The 23,685-nt window shown below is 43.1% G+C and overlaps 1 protein-coding gene across 1 annotated transcript in view; it reads right to left on the bottom strand.

The window, feature by feature from the left end:
• Window positions 1–19,863, bottom strand: part of prkg2 (protein kinase cGMP-dependent 2) — a 133,840-nt gene extending 113,977 nt beyond the window's left edge. Inside the window, exon 1 of the mRNA XM_072251903.1 lies at window positions 19,490–19,863. Within this exon, the coding sequence (XP_072108004.1) occupies window positions 19,490–19,863 (374 nt within the window). The remainder of the gene's footprint in view (window positions 1–19,489) is intronic.
• Window positions 19,864–23,685: the final 3,822 nt, after the last annotated feature.

Below are 23,685 nucleotides of genomic sequence, written 5' to 3'. Positions count from 1 at the left end.
CCTTCATAAATCAAAGTATTAACCGCAGGAGATAACATGTTATGTTCAAGTTGTATAAGACATTGGTGAGGCCTAATTTGGAGTATTGTATGTAGTTTTGGTGACCTACCTACAGGAAGGATGTAAATAAGGTTGAGAATGTAAACATAAAAACATAGAAAACATACAGCACAATATAGGCCACAAAGCTGTGCCGAACATGTCCATACCATAGAACTACCTAGGTTTTACCCATAGCCCTCTATTTTTCTAAGTTCCATGTAGCCATCCAGGATTCTCTTAAAAGACCCTATCGTTTCTGCCTCCACCGCTGTCGCCAGCAGCCCATTCCACGCACTCACCACTCTCTGCATAAAACACTTAACCCTGACATCTCCTCTGTACCTACTTCCAAGCACCTTAACACTATGCCCTCTCATGCTAGCCATTTCAGCCCTGGGGAGAAGCCTCTGACTATCCACACGATCAATGCCTCTCATTATCTTATACACCTCTATCAAGTCACCTCTCATCCTCCATCACTCCAAGGAGAAAAGGCCGAGTTCACTCAACCTATTCTCATAAGGTATGCTCCCCAATCCAGGCAGCATTCTTGTAAATCTTCTCTGCACCCTTTCTATGGTTTCCACGTCCTTCCTATTGTGAGCACAGTAGTCCAAGTGGGGTCTGACCAGGGTGCTATATAGCTACAACATTACCTCTTGGCTCTTAAACTCAGTCCCACGATTGATGAAGGCCAATGCACCGTATGCCTTCTTAACCACAGTCAACCTGCGTAGCAGCTTTAAGTGCCCTGTGGACTCAGACTCCAAGATCCCTCTGATTCTCCACACTGCCAAAAGTCTTACCATTAATACTATATTCTGCCATCATATTTGACCTACCAAAATGAACCACCTCACACTTATCTGGGTTGAACTTCATCTGCCACTTCTCAGCCCAGTTTTGCATCCTGTCAATATCCCATTGTAACCTCTGACAGCCCTCCATACTATCCACAACACCCCCAACCTTTGTGTCATCAGCAAATTTACAAACCCATCCCTCCATGTCCTCATCCAGATCATTTATAAAAATCACAAAGAGTAGGGGTCCCAGAACAGATTTCTGAGGCACACCACTGGTCACTGGCCTCCATGCAGAATATGGCCCACCTACAAGCACTCTTTGCCTTCTGAGAAAAAGCCAGTTCCGTATCCACAAAGCAATGTCCCCTTGCATCCCATACCTCCTTACTTTCTCAATAAGCCTTGCTTGGGGTACCTTATCAAATGCTTTGCTGAAATCCATATACACTATATCTGTGGCTCTACCTTCATCAATGTGCTTCATCATATCCTCAAAAAATTCAATCAGGCACTTAAGGCACGACCTGCCTTTGACAAAGCCTAGCTGACTATTCCTAATCATATTATGCCTCTCTAAATGTTCATAAATCCTGCCTCTCAGGATCTTCTCCGTCAGCTTACCGATCACTGAATTAAGACTCACTGGCCTATAATTTCCTGGGCAATCCCTACTCCCTTTCTTGAATAAGAGTACAACATTCGCAACCCTCCAATCCTCCGGAACCTCTCCCGGCCTCATTGATGATGTAAAGATCATCGTCAGAGGGTCAGCAATCTCCTCCCTCGCTTCCCACAGTAGCCTGGGGTACATCCCGTACGGTCCCGGTGATTTATCCAACCTGACGCTTTCCAAAATCTCCAGCACATCCTCTTTCTTAATATCTACATTCTCAAGCTTTTCAGTCCACTGCAAGTCATCCCTAGAATTGCCAAGATCCTTTTCCGTAGTGAATACTGAAGCAAAGTATTCATTAAGTACCTCCACTATTTCCTCCGGTTCCATACACACTTTTCCATTGTCACACTTGATTGGTCCTATTCGCTCACGTCTTATCCTCTTGCCCTTCACATACCTGTAGAATGCTTTGGGGTTTTCCTTAATCCAGTCCGCCAAGGCCTTATCATGGCCCCTTCTGGCTCTCCTAATTTCATTCTTAAACTCCTTCCTGTTAGCCTTATAATCTTCTCGATTCATATCATTACTTAGGTTTTTGTATGTACAAGGATGTTGCTTGGTTTGGAGGACCTGAGTTATAAGGAAAGATTGAATAAGTTAGGACTTTATTCCTTGGAACATAGAAGGTTGAAAGGAGATTTGATGGAGGTATACAATACCATGAGGGAAATAAATAGGATACATGCAAAAAGGCTTTTTCCATTGAGGTTAGGTGGAACTACAGCTGGAGATCAGAGATTAAAGGGGAAAGGTGAAAAGTTTAAAGGAAGCATCAGGGGAAACTTCTTCACTTAGAGGGTCATGAGAGTGTGGAATGAGCTTCCAGTGCAAGTGGTGCATGTGAGCTCAGTTTCATCACTGAAGTGAAATTTAGATATGTACAAGGACAGTAGGGGTATGGAGGGCTCTGGTTCCAGTGCAGGTTGATGAGAGTAGGCAGTTTAAATGTTTCAGCATGCACTAGATGGGCTGATTGGCCTGTTTCTGTACTGTACTTTCCTATGACTCTAACCAGACTTATCCAATATGTTCATTGGTCAGCTTTAGATAAGATTTTCAGAAAATGTGAAAAGGGGAATTTTAGGGTTTACATTAAGCTATCAGTTGATTAAAAAATAGAAGGCAGTACTTTACTGCATTAATTGAATTGATTGAACAGTTGGCAGTGAATCAGGTGGCTGAGCAGAATTGCTCAATTCCAGAGGTATTTTGGGTCAGATGGAAGCTGAGTGGTCCCATTTAGAAGGGGCCGTACTACTTCTTGTTACTTACTCCTCTTCTCTGATTGGTTCAGACTGTGTCTGGGCTTAAAATATAGTCCATTGCCACCACTGCTCAGCTCGTAACTTCATGTAGTTTTGTTTAAAAGCCAGTGAAGAATACTGTCTTTCACCACCCAGTCCAGTCTATAAGTCATCATTTCTTCACCTTGAGTAATTCCCAAGAAAACTGCATAAAAATTCTTTCCATTCAAAAATGCAGGTGTTGCAGTGGGGCACCAATACACATTTTGATTGTGGATAAATCCACTCCAGCCCCATTTGCAGACTTCAGTAAGTCCCAACGCCAATAAAAGTGTATCACTTAATGGTCAAGAATGAGCGAGGGTTTGGAGATCAGCTATAAACCTGGCAGTTTGTTAGATTGGCTTGAAATTCAAGAGTGGGGGCTTTGGAAAGAAAGTGAAGAACCTGCACGTTGAGGTCAGGAGTGAGGGGAGAGCGAGTAGAGTCTATTGCCTTGGGTCAGCTGGCAATGAAGAACAATTGGGCCATTTATTGAGGAAGGACACAAAGAGATTACCAGGCTTGAGCTCAGTATTAGAAGAAATGGAAGGTTACGTTGTGGGATTTGGGAATATTGGAGTTCAAGATCACTACTGTGGGCCTCAGTGAGATGCAGGGATGGTTGGTTGGAGGCTTGGAAAGCCAAGGGACTATGGTCAGGGCCCAGATGATAGGGAGATCATGGATTTGTGAGCTAGATAGTTGTCAGAAATCTGGGTGCACAATGGCAGAGACTAATGTTGGCATCAGTCATCAGTCTTGTCTTGAATGGGATAAGATCAAATAAAGATAATGGTTTATTCAATGAGCCACAGTTCAGCATAGAACCTGGAAGTGAAATGATTTCTCACACACAGCGAAGTTAGTACAAATTTCCCATAGTGATCCAAAGGAGCAGTATGTGAGAACTAATTGTATTCCATAAGGCCCTGATGAGGACACTATATTTAGGTGCCAGTGTTTCCCAAGATCAACAGCATCAACCAAACTTTGAGAATGGTATGTAACACAATATTATCAACGTCATACTTAATTTTGAGAAAAAATATTTTAATTCCATTGCACAAAGAAATGAACGTCAACTGAATTTCTTGATGAAGGTAACTTGTAGCTATTGCCAGTAAAATTATGCTGCCATTCATGTTTTTTGGATATCATTTGTGGTATTATACACACTTCTGATGTGACAACACAAGGTAGGCCTTGGCCTCAGTAAGTGGTGGAGCTGAGCATTCATCTCTGGCTGGTGGCTTCATAGAGAAGGAAGACTTCTGCTGGTGCATGCACCAGACTATATGCATCAAGAATAACATTTCACTCTCAGAGTCATCGAATAAAACAGAACGGAAGCAGTTCCTTCCACCCAACTCATCTGTGCCTGCAATGGTACCTAACAAGCTAGTCCCATTTGCCTGCACTTGGCCTGTATCACTCAAAAACCCTCCTATTTATGTAGTTTCCCTATTGTCTTTTAAATGTTGTTATTGTACCTGCCTCAACCACTTCGTCAGGGAACTCATTCCATTTACTCACCACCCTCTGCATTATTAATTTGCCTCTTCGGACCTTCATAAATCTTTCCCATATCACTTTAAAGATTTTAATTTCACTATGCTTTCTAGTTTTTAGTTCCCCTTCCTTGGAATAAAGACTATGTACACTCACCCTATCTATACCACATGTGATTTTGAAACCTGTATAAGGTCACATGCTCCACAGAATAAAATCCTAGACAACCCAACCTGTCCTTTTAACTCAGCTGCTTGAGTCCTCCCAACATTATTGTAAATCTTCATTGCACTATTTCTAGTTTAATGGTGCCTTTCTTTTAACAGGGTAACCAAACCTCCATGTTCCGCAATGTTACAAAGTGTAGCCTTACTGACATCTTTAGAAATCGAGCGGAGCTTGTCGGGTCTCGTCCACAAAGTGGGAGATTGCGTGGGTTGTTAGTAACTTAGCAAGGGACAATAAAAAGAAGTGAGGTGTAAGCAGCGAAGCCACTGTTGCAGTGGACCAGGGTTAGAGTGGGAGGCTTTGGCTCAACAGGCTTTTAACATGAACTGACAGGGGCTAAAGGTGCTGAGTCGTTTGGAGCCATTTATTTGACTGTAGAACATAAGCTTAAGAAGTAAGAGCCAAAGGTATATCAAGCTTAGCAAGAACAGGCTGAGTAAGTGACCTAAGTGAGCACGAAACTCAAAGGTTTCAGAAAGAAGGCACAGATAAGAACAGGTAAGCTTTTTGTTGTTTCACTTAAATCCTTCATTCCTATCTCAGTGCAGGCAGATGGTAGTTAAGGCGGAGGAATGTTCCCCCTGTAAGATGTGGGATTGCACTTGTGGGAAGAGCACTGAACTCCAGCTCCTGACTGACAAGATCAAGGAACTGGAGCTGGAGCTGGATGGATTCAGGATCATCCAGGAGGCTGAAAACCTCACAGATGAAACTTTTACTGAGGTGGTCACTCCCAGAACGCTGGCTTCAGATAGTAGATGGGTGACCAGCAGCAGTAAGAGGAGTAAACAGTCAGTGCAGTGTTCCCATCCCATCAACAGTAAGGATACCCCTTTGGATACTGTTGGAGGGGGTGACCTATCAGGACACAGCAGCGGCAACCAGATCAGGATCACTCTAGACAACTCTAAAGCTCAGCAGTGAAGGGTAAAATCAGACAGAGCAATGCAGATAGGAGACTTGATAGGTAGGAGGCTGTTTGTCAAGGGGGCTGGAACTAGAGCACCAGGTCAGAAAGTGGAGGGATGGAGAAGAAGGTAGATGTCAGGATTATTAAAAGCAGGCAGGAGCAAAGTAATAGATATGATGGGATGGATAGTTTGAAGAGTGTGCATTTAATGGTAGGAGTATTATGGGTAAAGGTGATAAACTTAGAGCATGGATCAGTACATGAAATTATGATGTTTTCAGCATTATAGAGATTTGATTGAGAGAGGAATAGGAATGGGTGCGTAACATCTCAGGGTTTTGATTTTTTTAAAAAAAGATAGTGAGGTAAGTAAAAGAGGGTGAGGACAATAACACAGCTGCACTCAAGAGGATATAATTAAGGGTTCATCTACTAAGTCGAAATGGGTAGAACTCAAAAATAGGAAGCATACAATCACCATGATAGGATTGTACTGCATATAATATATTCAATATATCAGTAAAATTTGAGTAATATTGTAAATATATTGTTTGAATTAAACATTCGTTGCTGGTTTATATAATTCATCATGTGTTATATAACATAGCCAAGTGGTTAACGTGTCGGTCTAGTGATCTGAAGGTCGCTAGTTCGAGCCTCAGCTGAGGCAGCGTGTTATGTTCTTGACCAAGACACTTAACCACACATTGCTCTGCGACATCACCGGTGCTAAGCTATATCGGGCCTAGTGCTCTTCCCTTGGACAACATCAGTAGCGTGGAGAGGGGAGACTTGCAGCATGGGCAACTGCCGGTCTTCCATACAACCTTGCTCAGGCCTTGCCCTGGTCACCCTCCAAGGCGCAAATCCATGGTCTCACGAGACTAACGGATACCTATTATATTATGGGTTATATGTATGACGTATGTGAATGGCACACTTATTTTGTCACCATGACATATGTGCCCGTCTCACTAAAGAAAAGCTAAGCAGAAAAGTTATCCTGGGCTACCGTGTTTTTCTTTCGATTGGCTTCTGGTGTTTTAAAATGAGCCAGTAGTTTTAAAGCAACCAGCCACCCGTTGAAGCTCAGCATGTTTTTTTCTGTGGAAGGAGAGAGAAACACTTGAGTTAAAAAAAAACAGCCCCTGTTTCTTTGGAAGGGGAGAGAGACCATCAAATTTAATAGAAGGCAAAAATGGATGAAATCCACAGGTTCATAAACAGTGTGTACCAGAATGTGAAATAAATAAATTTCAGAACAGATAACTGGATGATGTATACTGAACAAAATGAGTCATATTTTGAAGGAAATGTAATAGCCAATGAGAAACGAGTGCCAGCTTCACTGAGTAGAACACTGGTGGAAGAACATACCATTTGTTTAGGTTTAACTGCTCTGCTCCAAATCAAACCAGCCAAAATGAGCTTTGCTGATATTGTGAACATAATGCAGGAACGTTTAGAACTGTAACCGTTGTTGAGTGCAGAATGCTTTAGGTTGCAAAAGCTTAGGAAGCTGAACTGAAGAAATTATCTGAGCGTTGTCAGTTCAGTAATGGGCTTAATGATACACTGAGAGATTGTCTAGTTTGTGGAATCTTACAAGAAAATATTAAAGGATGGCTCCCAACTGAAGCACAACTCACATTTAAAAAAGCACTTGAAATCGATGTATCAAAGGAACCAACAGCCAGAGATGTAATTGAGCTGTAGCCAGGAATGAAATTGAGTGTGAGTAAAATTGTAATGTCCAAACAGAAAACTGCTTGGTCAAACAAATTGTGCTAATTTGAGAAAGGAGCTCTCATGCACCAGACCAATGCCGGTTTAATGGTGAAACTTGGGGAAAATGCAACAAAGTGGGACACATGGAAAGACAAAAATAAATTGACTGCATGGGGACGAGAGAAAGGTAAAATGTGAAGTTGCAGTTTCAAAAAGAATACTAATCTGCTTGCTGTTTTACAACATTTCAAAGATACTGAACTGAAACCTGCAGATATCCAACTAAGAACTTATATTGGAGAAAAGATAACTCCTGTGGGAATGACATTCGCAACAGTGAAATACAACACATTGCAAACATGAGGAATTCTGCAGATGCTGGAACTTCAAGCAACACACATAAAAATTGCTGGTGAACGCAGCAGGCCAGGCAGCATCTCTAGGAAGAGGTACAGTGGACGTTTCGGGCCGAGACCCTTCGTCGGGACCAGTTAGATGCTGCCTGGCCTGCTGCGTTCACCAGCAATTTTTATGTGTATTACAACATATTGCATTTATTTGAGATAAAAGCAGGAGAACCAGCATTGTTGGACCATGATTGGCTGAGACCACTACAACCTGACTGGATCTGCAACCACATTTACATGGCACATCCCCTGCAATAGAGTGAACTGAAAGTGAATTAAGAAAGGTGCTGGATGATACCCACAGTAGTGTTCAAGGATGGCAATGGAAAACTCAAATATATCAATGGTAAAATAGTGTTAAATGAAAATGCCACACCCAAGTTTTACAAAGTTCGTTCATGATAAAGTAGCCAGAGAGCTAGCTTGTATGTAGGTTGAAAGAATTCTTTCCAAGTTTGAGTACAGCCCATGAGCAACGTCAGTGGTTCCAGTAGCCAAGAAGGATGAGTCTGTCAGGATCTGTGGTGATTTTAATGTCACCATCAACCCAGTACTGAAAGTAGATCAATACCCTCTGCCAGGGATAGAAGATACTTCTCAAATGTTTCTGGAGGGAAAACTTCAGCAAAGTGAAATTAGCTGAGGCCTACCTGTAGATGGAGATGAAAGAAGAATACAAAGTATTTCTCACTATAAATACTCAGGAAGAGCTTATTGCCATAATAGGCTGATTGAAGTATTATCTGCACCTGCACTCTGTCAGAAATCTATGGACCAGGTGCTTCAAGGCTGCCCATGCACTCAGGGTTACCTTGACGGCATCATTGTTACCGGTGAGGGTGACAAGGAATATCTCCAAAATCTCCGGACTGTGTTAAAAAGATTAGATTATGAGCTCAGAGCATGATGCAACAAGTGTGAGTACTTTAAAGCAAGCATCACATAGTGTGCTCATACCATTGCGTACAAGTATTATGCAAGATGATGATGATGATGACGTCAACTGAGGCCTGAGAGGCCAGCATGGGGCATTTTCATGCCTTACAAGGCACAGATCAGAAGGCTGTGTGGGGCACCACTCCTCGCACAGATATTTCGCAGTATTTTTCTTCATTTTACGAGGTCGAGTTGCAAGCTCAACACTCAACCCAGCACGGATGGAAAGCGTACTTGGGAGCAGCCCGACTGGATTCGAACCCAGGAACCTCCGTTCCGAAGTCCGGCGCTGATATCACTGCGCGACCAGCAAACCAAGTATTATGCAAGGATATTAAGAAAATTCAAGTGGTGCCAGATGCCCCAAGACCAAAAGACTTGTCACAGTTGTGGTCCTTTTCAGAATTTGCAACAGGTTCCTGCCAAACCTTCTACTGTGTTTCAACCCTTGAACTCATTTCTATAGATCAGGAAGAAATGGCAATGGACAAAGCAACGTGAGCTGACTTTCCAAAAGACAAAGGACAGGGTGACGTCAGGCACTGGACTCACATTATGATCCACATCATCCAGCGAAGCTTGCTTGTGATGCCTCATCTTATGGTTTTAGTGCAGTCATGCAGGGCCGGACCTTAGGCAGGGCTAGGCTGGGCTGCAGCCCAGGGGCCAGAGCTACAAATGGGCCCAAAATAGGTAGCTATCATCACGGTGGACAAAAAAAAAAAACGAGAGTGGAGCACAGAAAAGAAAAAAGAAACAAGAGGACCGTGAGAAGTATTAAAAAAGACATTGAAATTGACGGAATTTTTAAAACTTGTTCTCAGTGATGCAGCAGTACCATCGCACTTGTCAGAATCTGAGACCGGTGGACAGATGGAGACTTGTTCAACAGCTAGCGCTAGCACCAGCGTTAGCACAGGACCACCGTCCTTGCCACAGTCAGCAGCTAATGTTGAAGAGGCAGAGAGCATGACTTTAGGATTCCCGACCTCAGAGGCCTCCGAACAACCAAGTCGGGCCACCATCAATATTAACATTAACGCTACTGAGGATCCTTACATCACTGATCCTGCTCGCTGGGGAAAGAAATCGTTAGAAGATTCAGTCCGAGCATACTGGGGTAAGAAAGGGCCGGAGTCCTGCCAGAATAAGGATGTGGATATCAAAGCTTCAGCACACGTATACACAAAAAATAATCTGCAGATGCTGGGGTCAAAGCAACACTCACAACACGCTGGAGGAACTCAGCAGGTCGGGCAGCATCCGTGGAAAAGATCGGTCGACATTTCGGGCCGGAACCCTTCGTCAGGACTGTAGGGGGAAGGGGCAGAGGCCCTATAAAGAAGGTGGGGGGAAGGTGGGAAGGAGAAGGCTGGTAGGTTCCAGGTGAAAAACCAGTAAGGGGAAAGATAAAGGGGTGGGGGAGGGGAGGCAGGGAGGTGATAGGCAGGAAAGGTGAAGAAAGAATAGGGGAAAACACAATGGGTAGTAGAAGGAGATGGAACCAAGAGGGAGGTGAGAGGCAGCTGGGGGAGGGGACAGAGTGACATTGGGATAGGGGAAGGGAGGGAGAGGGAATTACCAGAAGTTGGAGAATCCTATGTTCATACCAAGGGGCTGGAGACTACCTAGACGGTGTATGAGGTGTTGCTCCTCCAACCTGAGTTTAGCCTCATCATGGCAGTAGAGGAGGCCATGTATGGACATATCTGAATGGGAGTGGGAAGCAGAGTTGAAGTGGGTGCCTACTGGGAGATCCTGTCTGTTTTGGCGGATGGAGGGGAGGTGCTCAACGAAGCGGTCCCCCAATCTGCGTCGGGTTTCACCGATGTAGAGGAGGTCGCACCGGGAGCACCGGATGCAATAGATGACCCCAACAGACTCACAAGTGAAGTGTTGCCTCACCTGGAAGGACTGTTTGGGGCCCTGAATGGTGGCAAGAGAGGAGGTGTAGGGACAGGTGTAGCACTTGCGCTTACAGGGATAAGTGCCAGGTGGGAGATCCGTGGGGAGGGACATGTGGACCAGGGAGTCACGGAGGGACCGATCCCTGCGGAAAGTGGAAAAGGGTGGAGAGGGAAAGATGTGCTTAGTGGTGGGGTCCTGTTGAAGGTGGCGGAAGTTGCGGAGGATAATGTGTTGGATCCAGAGGCTGGTGGGGTGGTAGGTAAGGACAAGGGGAACTCTGTCCCTGTTGTGGTGGTGGGAGGATGGGGTGAGAGTCGAAGTGCGGGAAATGGAGGAGATGCGGGTGAGGGCATCATTGATGACGGCAGAAGGGAAACCACGATCCTTAAAGAAAGAGGACATTTGAGATGTCCTGGAACGGAAAACCTCATCCTTGGAGCAGATGCGGTGGAGACGGAGGAACTGGGAATAGGGAATGGCATTTTTGCATGTGGCGGGGTGGGAAGAGGTATAGTTGAGGTAGTTATGAGAGTCAGTGAGCTTGTAGAAGATGTCAGTGGACAGTCTATCTCCAGAGATGGAGACCGAGAGATCGAGAAGGAGGAGAGAAGTGTCCGAGATAGACCAAGTGAATTTGAGGGCTGGGTGGAAGTTTGAAGTAAAGTCGATGAAATTGACGAGCTCAGCATGGGTGCAGGAAGCAGCACCAATGTAGTCATCAATGTACCAAAGGAAAAGTTGGGGAGCAGTACCAGAATAGGTTTGGAACATAGACTGTTCCACATAACCAACGAAGAGGCAGGCATAGCTAGGGCCCATGCAAGTTCTGCTGAGGTCAGGATGCTGCCCGACCTGCTGAGTTCCTCCAGCGTGTTGTGAGTGTTGCTTTGACCCCAGTATCTGCAGATTATTTTGTGTTCACAAATACCTAAATAAAGATTTGAGGTTGGGTATATCATACTTCGTCTCCCTCATAACTTACTAAGCCAACTAAGCCTAGGTCAATATTTGAGTGCTTTAGATGCTGTCCTTCAAACTAAGAATCTGCATTACTTTCTGTCCTCCCTCTTAAGGCCTGTAAGTTTATAGCCTACGTATTGTACTAAACCAATGTCTGGGTACACAGCTTTGATATTTAAACCAGTACAACCTTTGCTCTTGTTCTTGCCTTTTCTTGCTTGGTACAGCAGCATTTTACGGTGTCAACAGGGGCCCATCAGGGCCTCCAGCCTAGGGGCCCCGGCCGCACTAAATCCGGCCTTGCAGTCATGTCACAGGTTATGAGTGATGGAAGTAAACACCCCATAGTCTTTGCATCATGTTCTCTTAACGCTGCAGAGAAAAATTACACACAGATTAACAGAGAGACTTTGAGTCTGGTTTGGGCTGTAAAACACTTCAACCAGGACATGTATGAGAGAGAGTTTATCTTCATTACTGATCATCAATCACTGGTATCCATTTTCAATTCACAGAAGGGTGTGAACTTCTCAGAGGACAGAATTACAAGATCAAATTCAAGAGGACAACTAATCGTGGAAATGCTGATGGATTGTCCTGTTTACCCTTGGAAAAAGAATTAACTTAAGTTTTTACAAAGAGAACACTGTTGATGTATTCTCCCTAATGCAAAATAAAAGTCTTCTTATTACGGCAGAGATGATCCAAAGGGAAACCAGAAAAGATCCACACTGTCTCTGGTGGTCTGGAGGTCTCTGATTAGTAGTGTTCCACAGGAACCTGTACTAGACCTCTGCTGTTTGCGATGTACCATATATGAATGACCTGGATGAAAATTCAGATGGATGAGTTAGTAAATTTACACTTGATATGAAGATTGATGGCATTGTGGATAGCTCAGAAAACTGGCAAAGAATACAACAGGATAGAGCAGTTGCAGGTATGAGCAGAGAAATGGCAGGTGGAGTTTAACCCAGCCAAATGTGAAGTGTTGCACCTGCAAATATAAAGAGACAGTACACTGTTAACGGCAACTCCCTTAACAATGTTAATGAGCAGAGGGAACTTGGGGTCCAAGTTCATAACTCCCTGACAGTCACAGCTACACAGCTTGATACCATGGTTAAGAGGTCATATGGCATGCTTGCCTTTATTAGTTGAGGGATTGAGTACAAAGGTCAGGAAGTTAAGTTGTAGCTTTACAAAACTCCAGTTAGGCCACATCTGGAATTGCATACAGTTCAGGCTGCTCCATTATAAAATGTCGAGCCTTTGGAGAGGGTGCAGAAGTGATTCACCAGGATGCTGCCTGGATTAGAAGCCACATGCTAGAATGAAAGGGTGGACAAGATCCGGTTGTTTTCTCTGAAGTGGCAGAGGCTGAAGGGAAATCTGATAGAGGTGTATTATCAAAATATACAACTCCAAAATTCTTCTCCAGACAGCCACAAAAGCAAGAAAGAAACGAATGGCAGCCAAATCATCAATTCCCAAATCCCTCCTCCCCGCATGAAAAATAAAAAAAACACAGGCACACCAACCCCCAACCCCCCACCCCCACACACAAATAGAACAAGAAAGACAGGACGAAAAACACAGAATATAAAAAATTATAAGACTGAAAAAGAGTCTATAGCCAAAGTCCATATCGAAAACGCAGAAAACCTGGTTAACATTCTTTGGGCGCAGCAGCAAGCTTTTACTTCTCCGGCAGCAGAGCGATCATCCAGCAAAAATAAAGGCAGTCTCCCCTCTCTAGTAACACAGCAATCCCACCAGTGATCGAAAGGCAGTCTCCCCTCTATGGCAGCAGAGCGATCCCACCAGCGATCAAAAGGCAGTCTCCCCTCTCCAGTAGCAGAGTGATCCCACCAGGATCAAAAGGCAGTCTCCTCTCTCTGTAGCAGAGCGATCTCACCAGCGATCAAAAGACAGGCGCCATCGCTCACCTTCCACATTCGCCTCAATGCTTTAATCTCCATTGTCGCTTTAATGGGCAAATAATGGAAGCTTTAATAGCGAAATGGAGTCAAACATTGACTCACAGCCTTCTCACGACAAAGTTCACGCACTCTGCCTCTGCCTTTTGGAATCCTCTCGGAGACTGCAGAGTGCTGTAACACTCAAACAATCTCCAAACTGCAAATCACAGGCTCCAACAGTTCCAGAATCACATTCAAGACGAAAAATAAAGACACAAAAGAAGCAAAATATATGGTTTTGTGATCTATCCAGAAGATGTCAACCGAAGAAGCATTGTATGCAGGCGCCGTCTTGAGTAGAAGACTGGAAGATTACAAGACTATGAGAGGCATAGAATAGACAGACGGTATCTTTTACCCCCAAGGTGGAAATGTCTAATACCAGAGGACGTGTATTTAAGGTAAGTTCAAAGGTGATGTGAGGGGGACGCTTGTTATACAGAGAGTGGTGGGTGCCTGGAATGTACTGCCTGTGATGGTGGTAGAGGCAGATATGGTAGGGGCTTTTAAGAGTTGGTTATGCAGGCGAATGGATGTGAAGAAAATGGAAGGATATGGACATTGTGTAGACAGAAAAAATTAGTTGGTCATTTGAATACTTATTTAATTGGTTCAGTATAATATTTTGGGCCAATGGGCCTGTTCTTATGCTGTACTGTTCTATGTCCCACCAGAACATAGCGTCCCAATTGCCATACTCAGTACCCTGATGTTAAACATCTTCTTCACACCCTATCTACTTTTGATGCTACTTTCAGTGAATTAGGTCCCTCGGTTCCATAATAGTCCCCAGGGTCTTACCATTCACTGGTCACATCGTACCCTGTTTGGCTTACCAAAGTGCAACACTCACGCTAATCTGAATTGAAAGCCATTTGCTAAACCTCAGACCACATATCTAGTTGATCAAGATACCTCTGTAATTTTTCATAATCTTTTTCACTATTTTAGTGTTATTCACAAATTTACCAACCCTGCCTTGTACATTTACCTTTAAGTTGTTTATACACCGATTCCTGTAGCACACCACCCATCACAGGCTTCTAGCCAATGAACAGTCTTCTACCATCAGTCTCTGTTTCCTAGCACTGGGTCAATTATGAATTCAATCAGCTATCTCTCCCTGGATCCCATGCATCCTAACCTTGCAGAGTAGCCTGCCATGGAGTCCTTGTCAAAGGCCTTGCTAAAGTCCATCTAAACAACATCCACTACCCTACCTTCATCTATCCTTTTGGTTACCTCTGTAAAACTCGTAGGAGATTTCATAGAGGCAGTCTGACTACTGATTGTTTCCAATGTTTTCATTTTTCTACTTAAGTAATTAATATGGGTAAAATAATGATATACAGTAGCTGCTGGAAGTCAGGGTAACGTGGAAGATAACATTTTGATTTTCACAATAAATCATGTATATTGGATTGAGAAAAGTTGCATTACTGGCAGAGTAGATAACCTTGCTATTAACTGCAGAGTATAATTTTCTGCAGCAATTCCATGCTTGAAATAAGTGTCAGGCAGCATCTGTGAAACCTCTCAAGAGTTTTTTTTCTTTCAGGAAAGAACACCTTCTTGGGCTCTTGTGATGGCAGAAAGTACAAGTAACAGATAATTCTGCATTGACAGTCACTCAGTGCCAGAAAACAAGGATGCTTTAGTTATCAAGCATGGTGAAGAAACCAGGATGATTAGGCAAGGAAAAGAAAGCTGCCTCTGTACTAGAGAAAGCTTGAAATACAGCTCACAGTTAGAGAGGACACCTTTTTTAATAAATAAAGTGAAGGGGAAGGAACAAATTCAGTGGTGATTGGAAATTCGCTGTCTTCAGTTTCCTAGCTGAGAGATTCATATGTCTGGTAGCCAAAGGTTACTGTGGTAATCTTGTCCAGCTTTTTTCCCTCACACCAAATGAATTTCAGGTCTACTTCAAGTAGACCAGATATATTGCATTATATATTTTCAGAATACTGCAACAAAGCTGGAAGTCAAATTTCATAGTATCACTTGTTCTTTTTTCCTCTCTTTAGCTTTGAGAATATCTCCTAGGTGCATTATTGTGTTTCTAACAGCATTATAGATAGGCCTCTCTGTTCCACCTCCATATTAGAGATATAGAGTCACAGACCAGTATGGTATGGATAGAAGCCATTTAAGACATCGAGTTCATGTCGATCAAGGTGCCTGCCCATATCCTTCCAAGCCCCAGCCCTGCAGATATCTATCCAAGCGCTTCTTAAGTGATTCTCTTCTACCTGCCTTAACCACTTCATCTAACAGTTCGTTCCATAAACCAACCACCCTCTGTATGAAAGGTTTCCCTTCTGTTCCCTTTTAAATCTTTCCTCTCCTACCCTCAATCCATGTCTCCTAGTTTTAGACTCCCCTACCTTGAGGAAAAGACAGTTACTGTCTGCCTTAACTATCCTCTCATTATTTTAAACAGTTCTATAAGGTTGCCCCTCATTCTCCTAAGACTTAGGCTGGCCAACATCTCCCTATAAGTTTAGTGTATTTAATATTTCAGTAATATTCAAATCATATTGGAAATATATTGTTTGATTAAGCATTCTTTGTTTGTTTACATAATTCATTATTGGTTATACGTATGAAATACCTGAATGGCATACTGTACATCACCACATTACTCCTGTTTTCCTCACTGAAAAAAAACTAAGTAGACAAGTTATCCCGGGCTCCTGCGGTTTTCTTTCAATTAGTTTCAGGAGTTACAAAACATAACAATAACTCAGACCTTTAGTCTTGGCAATACCGTCATAACTCTTTTCTGCTCTTGCTCCAGTTTAACTACATCTTTCTTGTAACGGGGTGACAAAGAAGTAGAGTATTCTATGCGCACCTTCAGCATAATATCCCAGCTGCTATATTCAGTGCCCTGACTGATGAATATAGACATGCTAAATGCCTTTCTCAGCACACTGTCCACCTGTGACACACTTTCAATGAACTGTGCACATGTACTCCTAGGTTACCCTGTTCCATTACACTCCCTAGTGTCCTACCATTCATTGTGTACGCCCTATGCTGGTTTGACTTTCCAAAATACATCACCTCACATTTATATGCATTGAAATCTACTTGCCACTTCTCAGCCTACTTCCCTGATCAAATTCCCTCTGTAATCTACAATAACCTTCTTCATTATTAACAACACCTTCTAATTTTGTATCAGCTGCAAGCTTGCTGATCAAGATGTGTACATTTGCAAACAAGTCACTTATATAAATAATGAATAACAAGGATCCCAACACTGACCCCTACAGCATACCACATCACTAGTGTCAGCTTACTATCTCCAGCCCAATTTTGAATCCACCTAACAAGCTCTCCCTGGATTCGTTTGGACATAATTTCCAGACCGACTTATCACGTGAGACCTTGTTGAAGACCTCCCTTGAGTCCAGATGGACAAGTTCCATTGCTCTTCTCACATCTACATTTTTAGATACATCTGTGGTTAAGTAATTAGGTCTCCATTCTCAGAACAAAATGAAAACAGTATGGTGGAAGAATGTGGTGGGTCAAGCAGCTACCATGGAGACAAAAGGTACATGTCAACATTTTGGGTCAATTCACTATACCAGTCCTGATGCACTTCTAGAGCCAAAGTATTATAGTTTGAAAAGCTTCCAACTTGTCCTAAAGATTACCTCAATTCCAGAGGAAGCTTGTTAGAAGCAAGTTGGGGCATTAAGGAAAAATTGATTGAGAAACAGGTAGTGTCAATGATATGCACTGGACCTCATTCGGCGCTGGGATTGGGGCTGTGTTGATTAAAATCATGACGTCAATGACATCATACAGCAATGAAGATGGCACAATGATGCAGCAGTCAGCATACTACCTCATGGGGCCAGAGGTGCTGCTTTGATCCTAATTTCAAAGTTCAAAGTACATTTATTATCAAAGACTGGATAAATTAAGCAAACTTGAGCTTTGTTTGCTTACGGTAGCCACAAAGTAAGAAACCCAAAAGAACACGATTAAAAATAAATAAATAAAGATCAACACCCAATGTGCAAGAAAAAGGAGAAAAAGAAACAAATCATGCAAACAATAGAAGCGAGTAACCATTCCAACCCAAATTAAGTCCTTATTTCCAAATCCCAGAGCAACCCAGAGTCAGCCCAATGCCTTGGTATCAGCTCATCATAATAGCAGGCATGGAGTTTACAGCCAGGGCAGTCTTTATAGCCTCCGTCCCAGAGAGCAAATTCCCAACAATTCGTCTTTCCCGTCTATGTGGGACGGCATTTAAATTGTCCAAACAACATATAGAACCTTGCATTAGGACCCAGGTGCCATTGCAGCGAAAGGCTTTAGGCCTAGATTTTTGCCACACAGCCTGAAGACGCTCTCAAACTCTTTGGGTGCTTGCTGGAATTGTATGTTCTCCTTCGGATCATTTAGATTTCTGCCAAGTACAGATTTCCCCCCACATCTGAAATAGGAACTGGTCGGTTAATTACTCACTATAATATGCCTCTTAGTGAGGGTGAGTGATCAAAATGGAGTTGATGGATATGAAGGAGAAACTAAATTTCAGGGCTACAGTGAGCTGAGGAGATGGAATGGGACTGATGGAATATTCCCCAGGAAACTGACATGGACATGATAAGGTTAATCAGTGTCAGGTGAAATAACACTGTGGAAAAATGTATTAGCATACCTTTGGAGCTAGACAGCAAGGAACACAGAATGATCAGTCATTTCAGGGTGCCTATTGATGCTCAAAAGAACGTGAATCTAAATGTTTCGGTAGCTGGTTGAGGAAATTTAAATTAGTTAAACAAACAAAAGCTGGTAGTGCACAGCAGCAGGCAAAAAAGAAATCAAGCAATTGTGATACTTTAACTCTCATCTTCACACGATCCGGTTAATTAAATATGAAAATTTGCGGAGCAAGTATAAATCTGCAAAGTGCCATAGAAATTGCAGCACCAAGATCAATAGACTTGTATACATTAGAGAACTCAAATTGTGTGGGGAAAGGGCAGGAAAATGATGCTGAGGTAGATGGTCTCAGAGCTCCCAGGGAGGCAATAAATGCTGCCCAAATATTGCATATGACACTGGATAGCAGCCTGTGACAGATGCCACATGAACTATCATTTGCAAGGGTGTACTGAGCTGGACTGAACTGAATATGCCTAGACTCTTCTAACGACTTTGTGGATTCGTGCGTAATATTGTGTTTTTCGCTCATTTTTCTTTTGCCATTGCATGGGGGTGGGGGTGGGTGGGGAGTAGTTGATATTTTTCTTTATATAGGTTCCATGTTTACTTTGTTTCGTGGCTATCTGTGGAGAAGACAAATCTCAGGGTCACATACTCTGATTCTTCGCCTTTTTGTAAGAACAGGGACAAATATTCCTCTCTTGTGTGAGTAATTTAAATGGGCAGAAAATCCGTTCCGCTTTGTAATGAATGTCCAGGTCCCCCTAAATAATTTTCCACTATTTCTATCTATACCACTCAGAGAAGCATGTAATATCATGTGCAAAAGAGGAAATCTATCTCAAGAACTGAAATCTGATTTATATTTGCATTTTGTAATATTGGTGGGCTGCAGGTGGTGGAAATGCTGATTATTATGACATACAAGCAGCAAATAAGATTTGCTTAGCTCCTATTATGAGCAGTTGCTCGATATTGCTGTTCAAATTGTGTGCACTAATTAATTTTAACAGAAACTGCTATTGTGACAATCAGTATTCCCTTTCTGTAAATACTCCATCCATTAGTGTGAAGTCCAGTCAGTTTCCAAATCAGTATTGACAACCATTTTGAAACAGTCACCCCTAACAAAGAAAAACAACATTGCACCATTGATTGAATATCTCATGAAGCGAACTTGGGTTGCTGATGATGTCATAACTATAAAAATATTAGGATCAAAAATAGATGCACAAACCTACATTCTGATCTAAAACTTGGAACTCAGGTAACCTCTAATCACCTCCTACCAGCAACTGTTCTCTGATTACCAGATTAAATATTTGTTGGAAGATGAAAATAATAATGAAAGAAACCATTGATACGTATTTGTCAAATTAAAATAAATCACGTAACCAGGAAAGTGCATGTCATTACCCTGAATCTTTTCGAACCCTGGCTCCCTCCATGGAAAACACTGGCAGTTTGCTGGAGTCATACGTCCTGGTGGTAGGTTCTGCTGACACACCCTCCTTAGCTCCTCTCCTGTGGGCAATGTCTTTGAGCACACTCGTACACTGATTCATCATTTTATTAGCAGTTCTCAGTGGCGATGGTGAGGACTGAAAAAGGACCCCACACTGAGTTTTAACGACGTCCTGGAGTTTGTTCATTTGGATGCATTTGGCTTGTAGTTCCTCTGTGATTTCAGTGATCGTACAGGTCTGCTGGCTGAGCTGCATTTCCAGTTCTCGAATCTTGCACAGCTGCTGATGCAGTTGGTCATCCTTTCTTTTATGCTCCAGTTCCATTTCCAGTAATCTGTCTTGGATGGTATCTCCTGTGGTCTTAACATTTACCCTTGTCCCAGAGTTGCTCCAGAGCTTCATGGTACTGTTGTTGAGAGAAAGGATGTTACTTCTCTGCTCTCTCAGCTGTTTGGGTTTCACTAAACCATTCCCCATCTTGTTTCAGATCTGCAAACACACACACAGTCATGAGCTCTGAATCATTACAATCACAGTGCGTGAACCAATACTTGGATAGAGAAAGGGATCTGACTCGTATTGATGTTGTCGTTGTGCCCTTGACAATGGCCATGTCATTTGATAATAAGCTAATGTATGTGGCATTGATGCATCAGTATTTCCACCAGGCACATAAATATATACTGATTCTCTACTTTATTGAAACAGAAGTGCAAAATGCAATTGTTGTCAATACTAAAACAAATCCTGCATAATGCTAAAGGAGAATTGTAATTCTATGTAATGGCCTTGCGTGCATTTCACATTAAACTGCAGCTGCAGTTATGTCCTATCACCAGCTCCCAAGTACTTTCACAACTGGTAGGCTCAAAAATCAAAGTTTCATTCTTTCCTTGTAGGTTTAGTATAAATATGGTACAGCTAATTTTATTCAAAAATTTTGTAAAACATACTCTCAACGGTGACATACTTCTGAAATATATTATGATTTTCAAACCATGAAATCCCTGATTTTGCTCCAGCTTTGTATAAAGTGAACACAATCAGCTGTCATGTGTAAATTAATTGAAGTTTCTTCAAATGGTCTCCTGATCCTTGAGCTTACACCCCCAGTACCATCATTTGAAAAATGCACCTCACGATGCTTTGAACACATCATCAGTTGTGTAACCTGTGGTCGTCAGATGTTTCGGGCCTTTCAACATCAGACATTCACCCAGACGACCCAGCCGCGGCTGATGAAGCCATGATTTGTGTTCAGGGAGCATGTGCTGCAGATCCCCATGGACTTGCTCTCTTCATCCAGAGCTATCTAGGGGCTTTCTCTGCTGCCTCCGTAATGATGCCCTTGGTTCTCTGTCTCCTTGTACCAGCAATACCCAATGTGCTGAGGGCTCTGTGAAGGGACTGTCCAGTGAAGCCTTGGCAGCCCACTTCAACGGGAATGCACCTTGCCTTCCATCCCGCCTCTGACAGCCGCTGATAGTTCTTCATATCTGTCAAGCTTCCTCTCATGGGCCTCCTCCAGACTCTCTTCCCACGGCACTGTGAGCTCCTGCAGGGTGATGTATTTTGCTGTCTGGCCTCAAGGTGGTCTTGACGATATGCTGTGGGAACTTCAGTTTTTCTCCAGGTGAGTCATGAGCTGCCGGTCGTGAACAGGTGCCAGAATCCCTGTGAGAGGATTACTCTTGCTTCTGGTTTCTCTCCAGCTCCCTCAAAGGTGATGGTTCGATTGCAGGGTTGAGCTTGTTTGCTGTTACCAATTCTTAAGAAAATTGCTTCTGCAATGGTTTTCAATACCTAGTCATGCGGTATTACCGTCTCCAGGAGCTTTCGGGCAGCAGCTCAGGATGTGCTCCAAGGTTTCTCTCCTGGAGCACAACAGACAGTCAGGGGCATCAACCTTCCCCCAGCTATACAGGTTGGATGGGCTGTGCAAGATGTCATGCACCACCTGGTCAAGGAACTTGATTCAGTGTGGCTCAGCTCGTCAGAGAGCAGGCCATGTCATTGTCCTTTCCACGGCCTGCTCCCCCCAGTCCAAGCTCTCTGCTACTTCATACTCACTGCTTTGGTGGAGTTCTCTTCATTCACAGCTGGATGAGCCTGTGCTTCTCCCTCCCTTTAACCATGTCATACCTGGGACAGGAAAACTTCCCAGGCTAGCTCTTCCTCGGTCACCGCTCCCACCAGGACATTGTGGCACAGCCAAGATGGAGCCAGCTACACGGCCACTTCCACTCTTGTCTTCCTCCCAGTCTTCACAACGACCCCTACCTGGGCCACCTTTGGGCCGTTGGACTCCCTGTACCACATCTCCTCACTGGGTTTTGTCACCTTGAACTCTTCCTCCAAGGATTTCAAAGGCAGCCACAGCTTGGTGCTCTTTCCATAGCTGCTAAGAGTTCTTGGCAATCCCAGCCACCTCCCGAGTTAGCTACCAGCCTTTTAGTCTAGGATCTCGACGATGGAAATTGGAACTTCATATTCCAGCAGTGGCCAAAGAATCCTTGATAGGATGCTGTGCTGGTATATCCCCACCTTGATCTTGCCAGGTAGTCCTGACCAGCCAAGTGCTTTCAACCAGCTGTCCAGTTGATCAGATTTAAAGTAATTTACCATCTTTCTGGTAAATGATTAGAAATGTGGACAAATAAAGCTGTACCCTCTATACGGATTATAATGGACTTGAAGTATTTATTGGTCTTTATAAGAGAGCAGTGGAAGTTCAAACACTCCAGCAAAGGTTAAATGAAACCCACAGAGGAAATTGACGATGCAATAACTGCCTTGAATTTTCTCTTCATTGCCATGTATACTATTTACTCTCTGAGCTTTACAAAGAATTTCATTGCACCTTGATGTGTATGACAATAAACTAATCTACTCTACTCTAATCAGAATCAGAATCAGGTTTATTATCACCAGCATGCGTTATGAAATTTGTTAACTTAGCGGCAGCAGTTCAATGCAGTAGATAATATAGAAAGAAAAAAAAAGTAAAAATACAGTAAATAAATCAATAACTTGCAGTATATGCATACTGAATAGATTTAAAAATATGCAAAATCAGACATAATATATATTAAAAGTGAGGTAGTGTTCAAGGGTTCAATGTCCATTTAGGAATCAGATGGCAGCGGGGAAGAAGCTGTTCCTGAATCGCTGAGTGTGTGCCTTCTGTAGCTTCCTACCTGATGGTAACAGTGAGAAAAGGGCATGCCCTGGGTGCTGGAGGTCCTTAATAATGGATGCTGCCTTTCTGAGACACCACTCCCTGAAAACGTTCTGGGTACTTTGTAGGCTAGTACCCAAGATGGAGCTGACTAAATTTATGACCCTCTGCAGCTTCTTTCAGTCCTGTGCAGTAGCCCCTCCATACCAGACAGTGATGCAGCCTGTTAGAATGCTCTCCACAGTACATCTACAGACGTTTTTGAGTATTTTTGTTGACATTCTAAATTTGTTTAAACTCCTAATGAAGTATATTCACTCTCTTGCCGTCTTTACAGCTGCATCGATATGTTGAGACCAGGTTAGGTCCTCAGAGATCTTGACACCCAGGAATTTGAAACTGCTCACTCACTCCGCTTCTGATCCCTCTATGAGGATTGGTATGTGTTCCTTCGTCTTACCCTTCCTGAAGTCCACAATCAGCTCTTTCACCTTACTGACGTTAAGTGCCAGGTTGTTGCTGTGACACCACTCCACTGGTTGGCATATCTCACTCCTGTACGCCCTCAGAGTGAACATGTTGCTGCACCAAGTAGAATCGAGGAGAGTTGCCCCTTTTTGGGTACTTCAGATAACCCACCATAGAGAAGAGCATGAAGTTGAATACAGGCAAAACAGTCAACTAATAAATACACGGGTATATGTAAAGTGTTCAGTATTCTTGCAAGAGTTGCCTGCCAGGAAAGATCTCTATCCTGTTAACCTATTGGCTAGAATCCATAGAAAAATATCAAAATATCTTCCTCTTGCAAACAGTAGCTACAGTAATTGTTTGATGTGTCTGTCAGCAGCTGACTCTTCTGGCCCTCGGGATCAATAAAGTATGTCTATCTATCTATCTATCTATCTATCTATCTATCTAACTAGACTGCACTTTCAATATTGGGTATAGTTCTGATTGCCACGCCA

Source organism: Mobula birostris, chromosome 3 (genome assembly GCF_030028105.1).
Source record: "Mobula birostris isolate sMobBir1 chromosome 3, sMobBir1.hap1, whole genome shotgun sequence".
Taxonomy (NCBI): domain Eukaryota; kingdom Metazoa; phylum Chordata; class Chondrichthyes; order Myliobatiformes; family Myliobatidae; genus Mobula; species Mobula birostris.
Note: the sequence above shows the minus strand (reverse complement) of the source record. Positions and strands in the feature narration are given on the sequence as shown.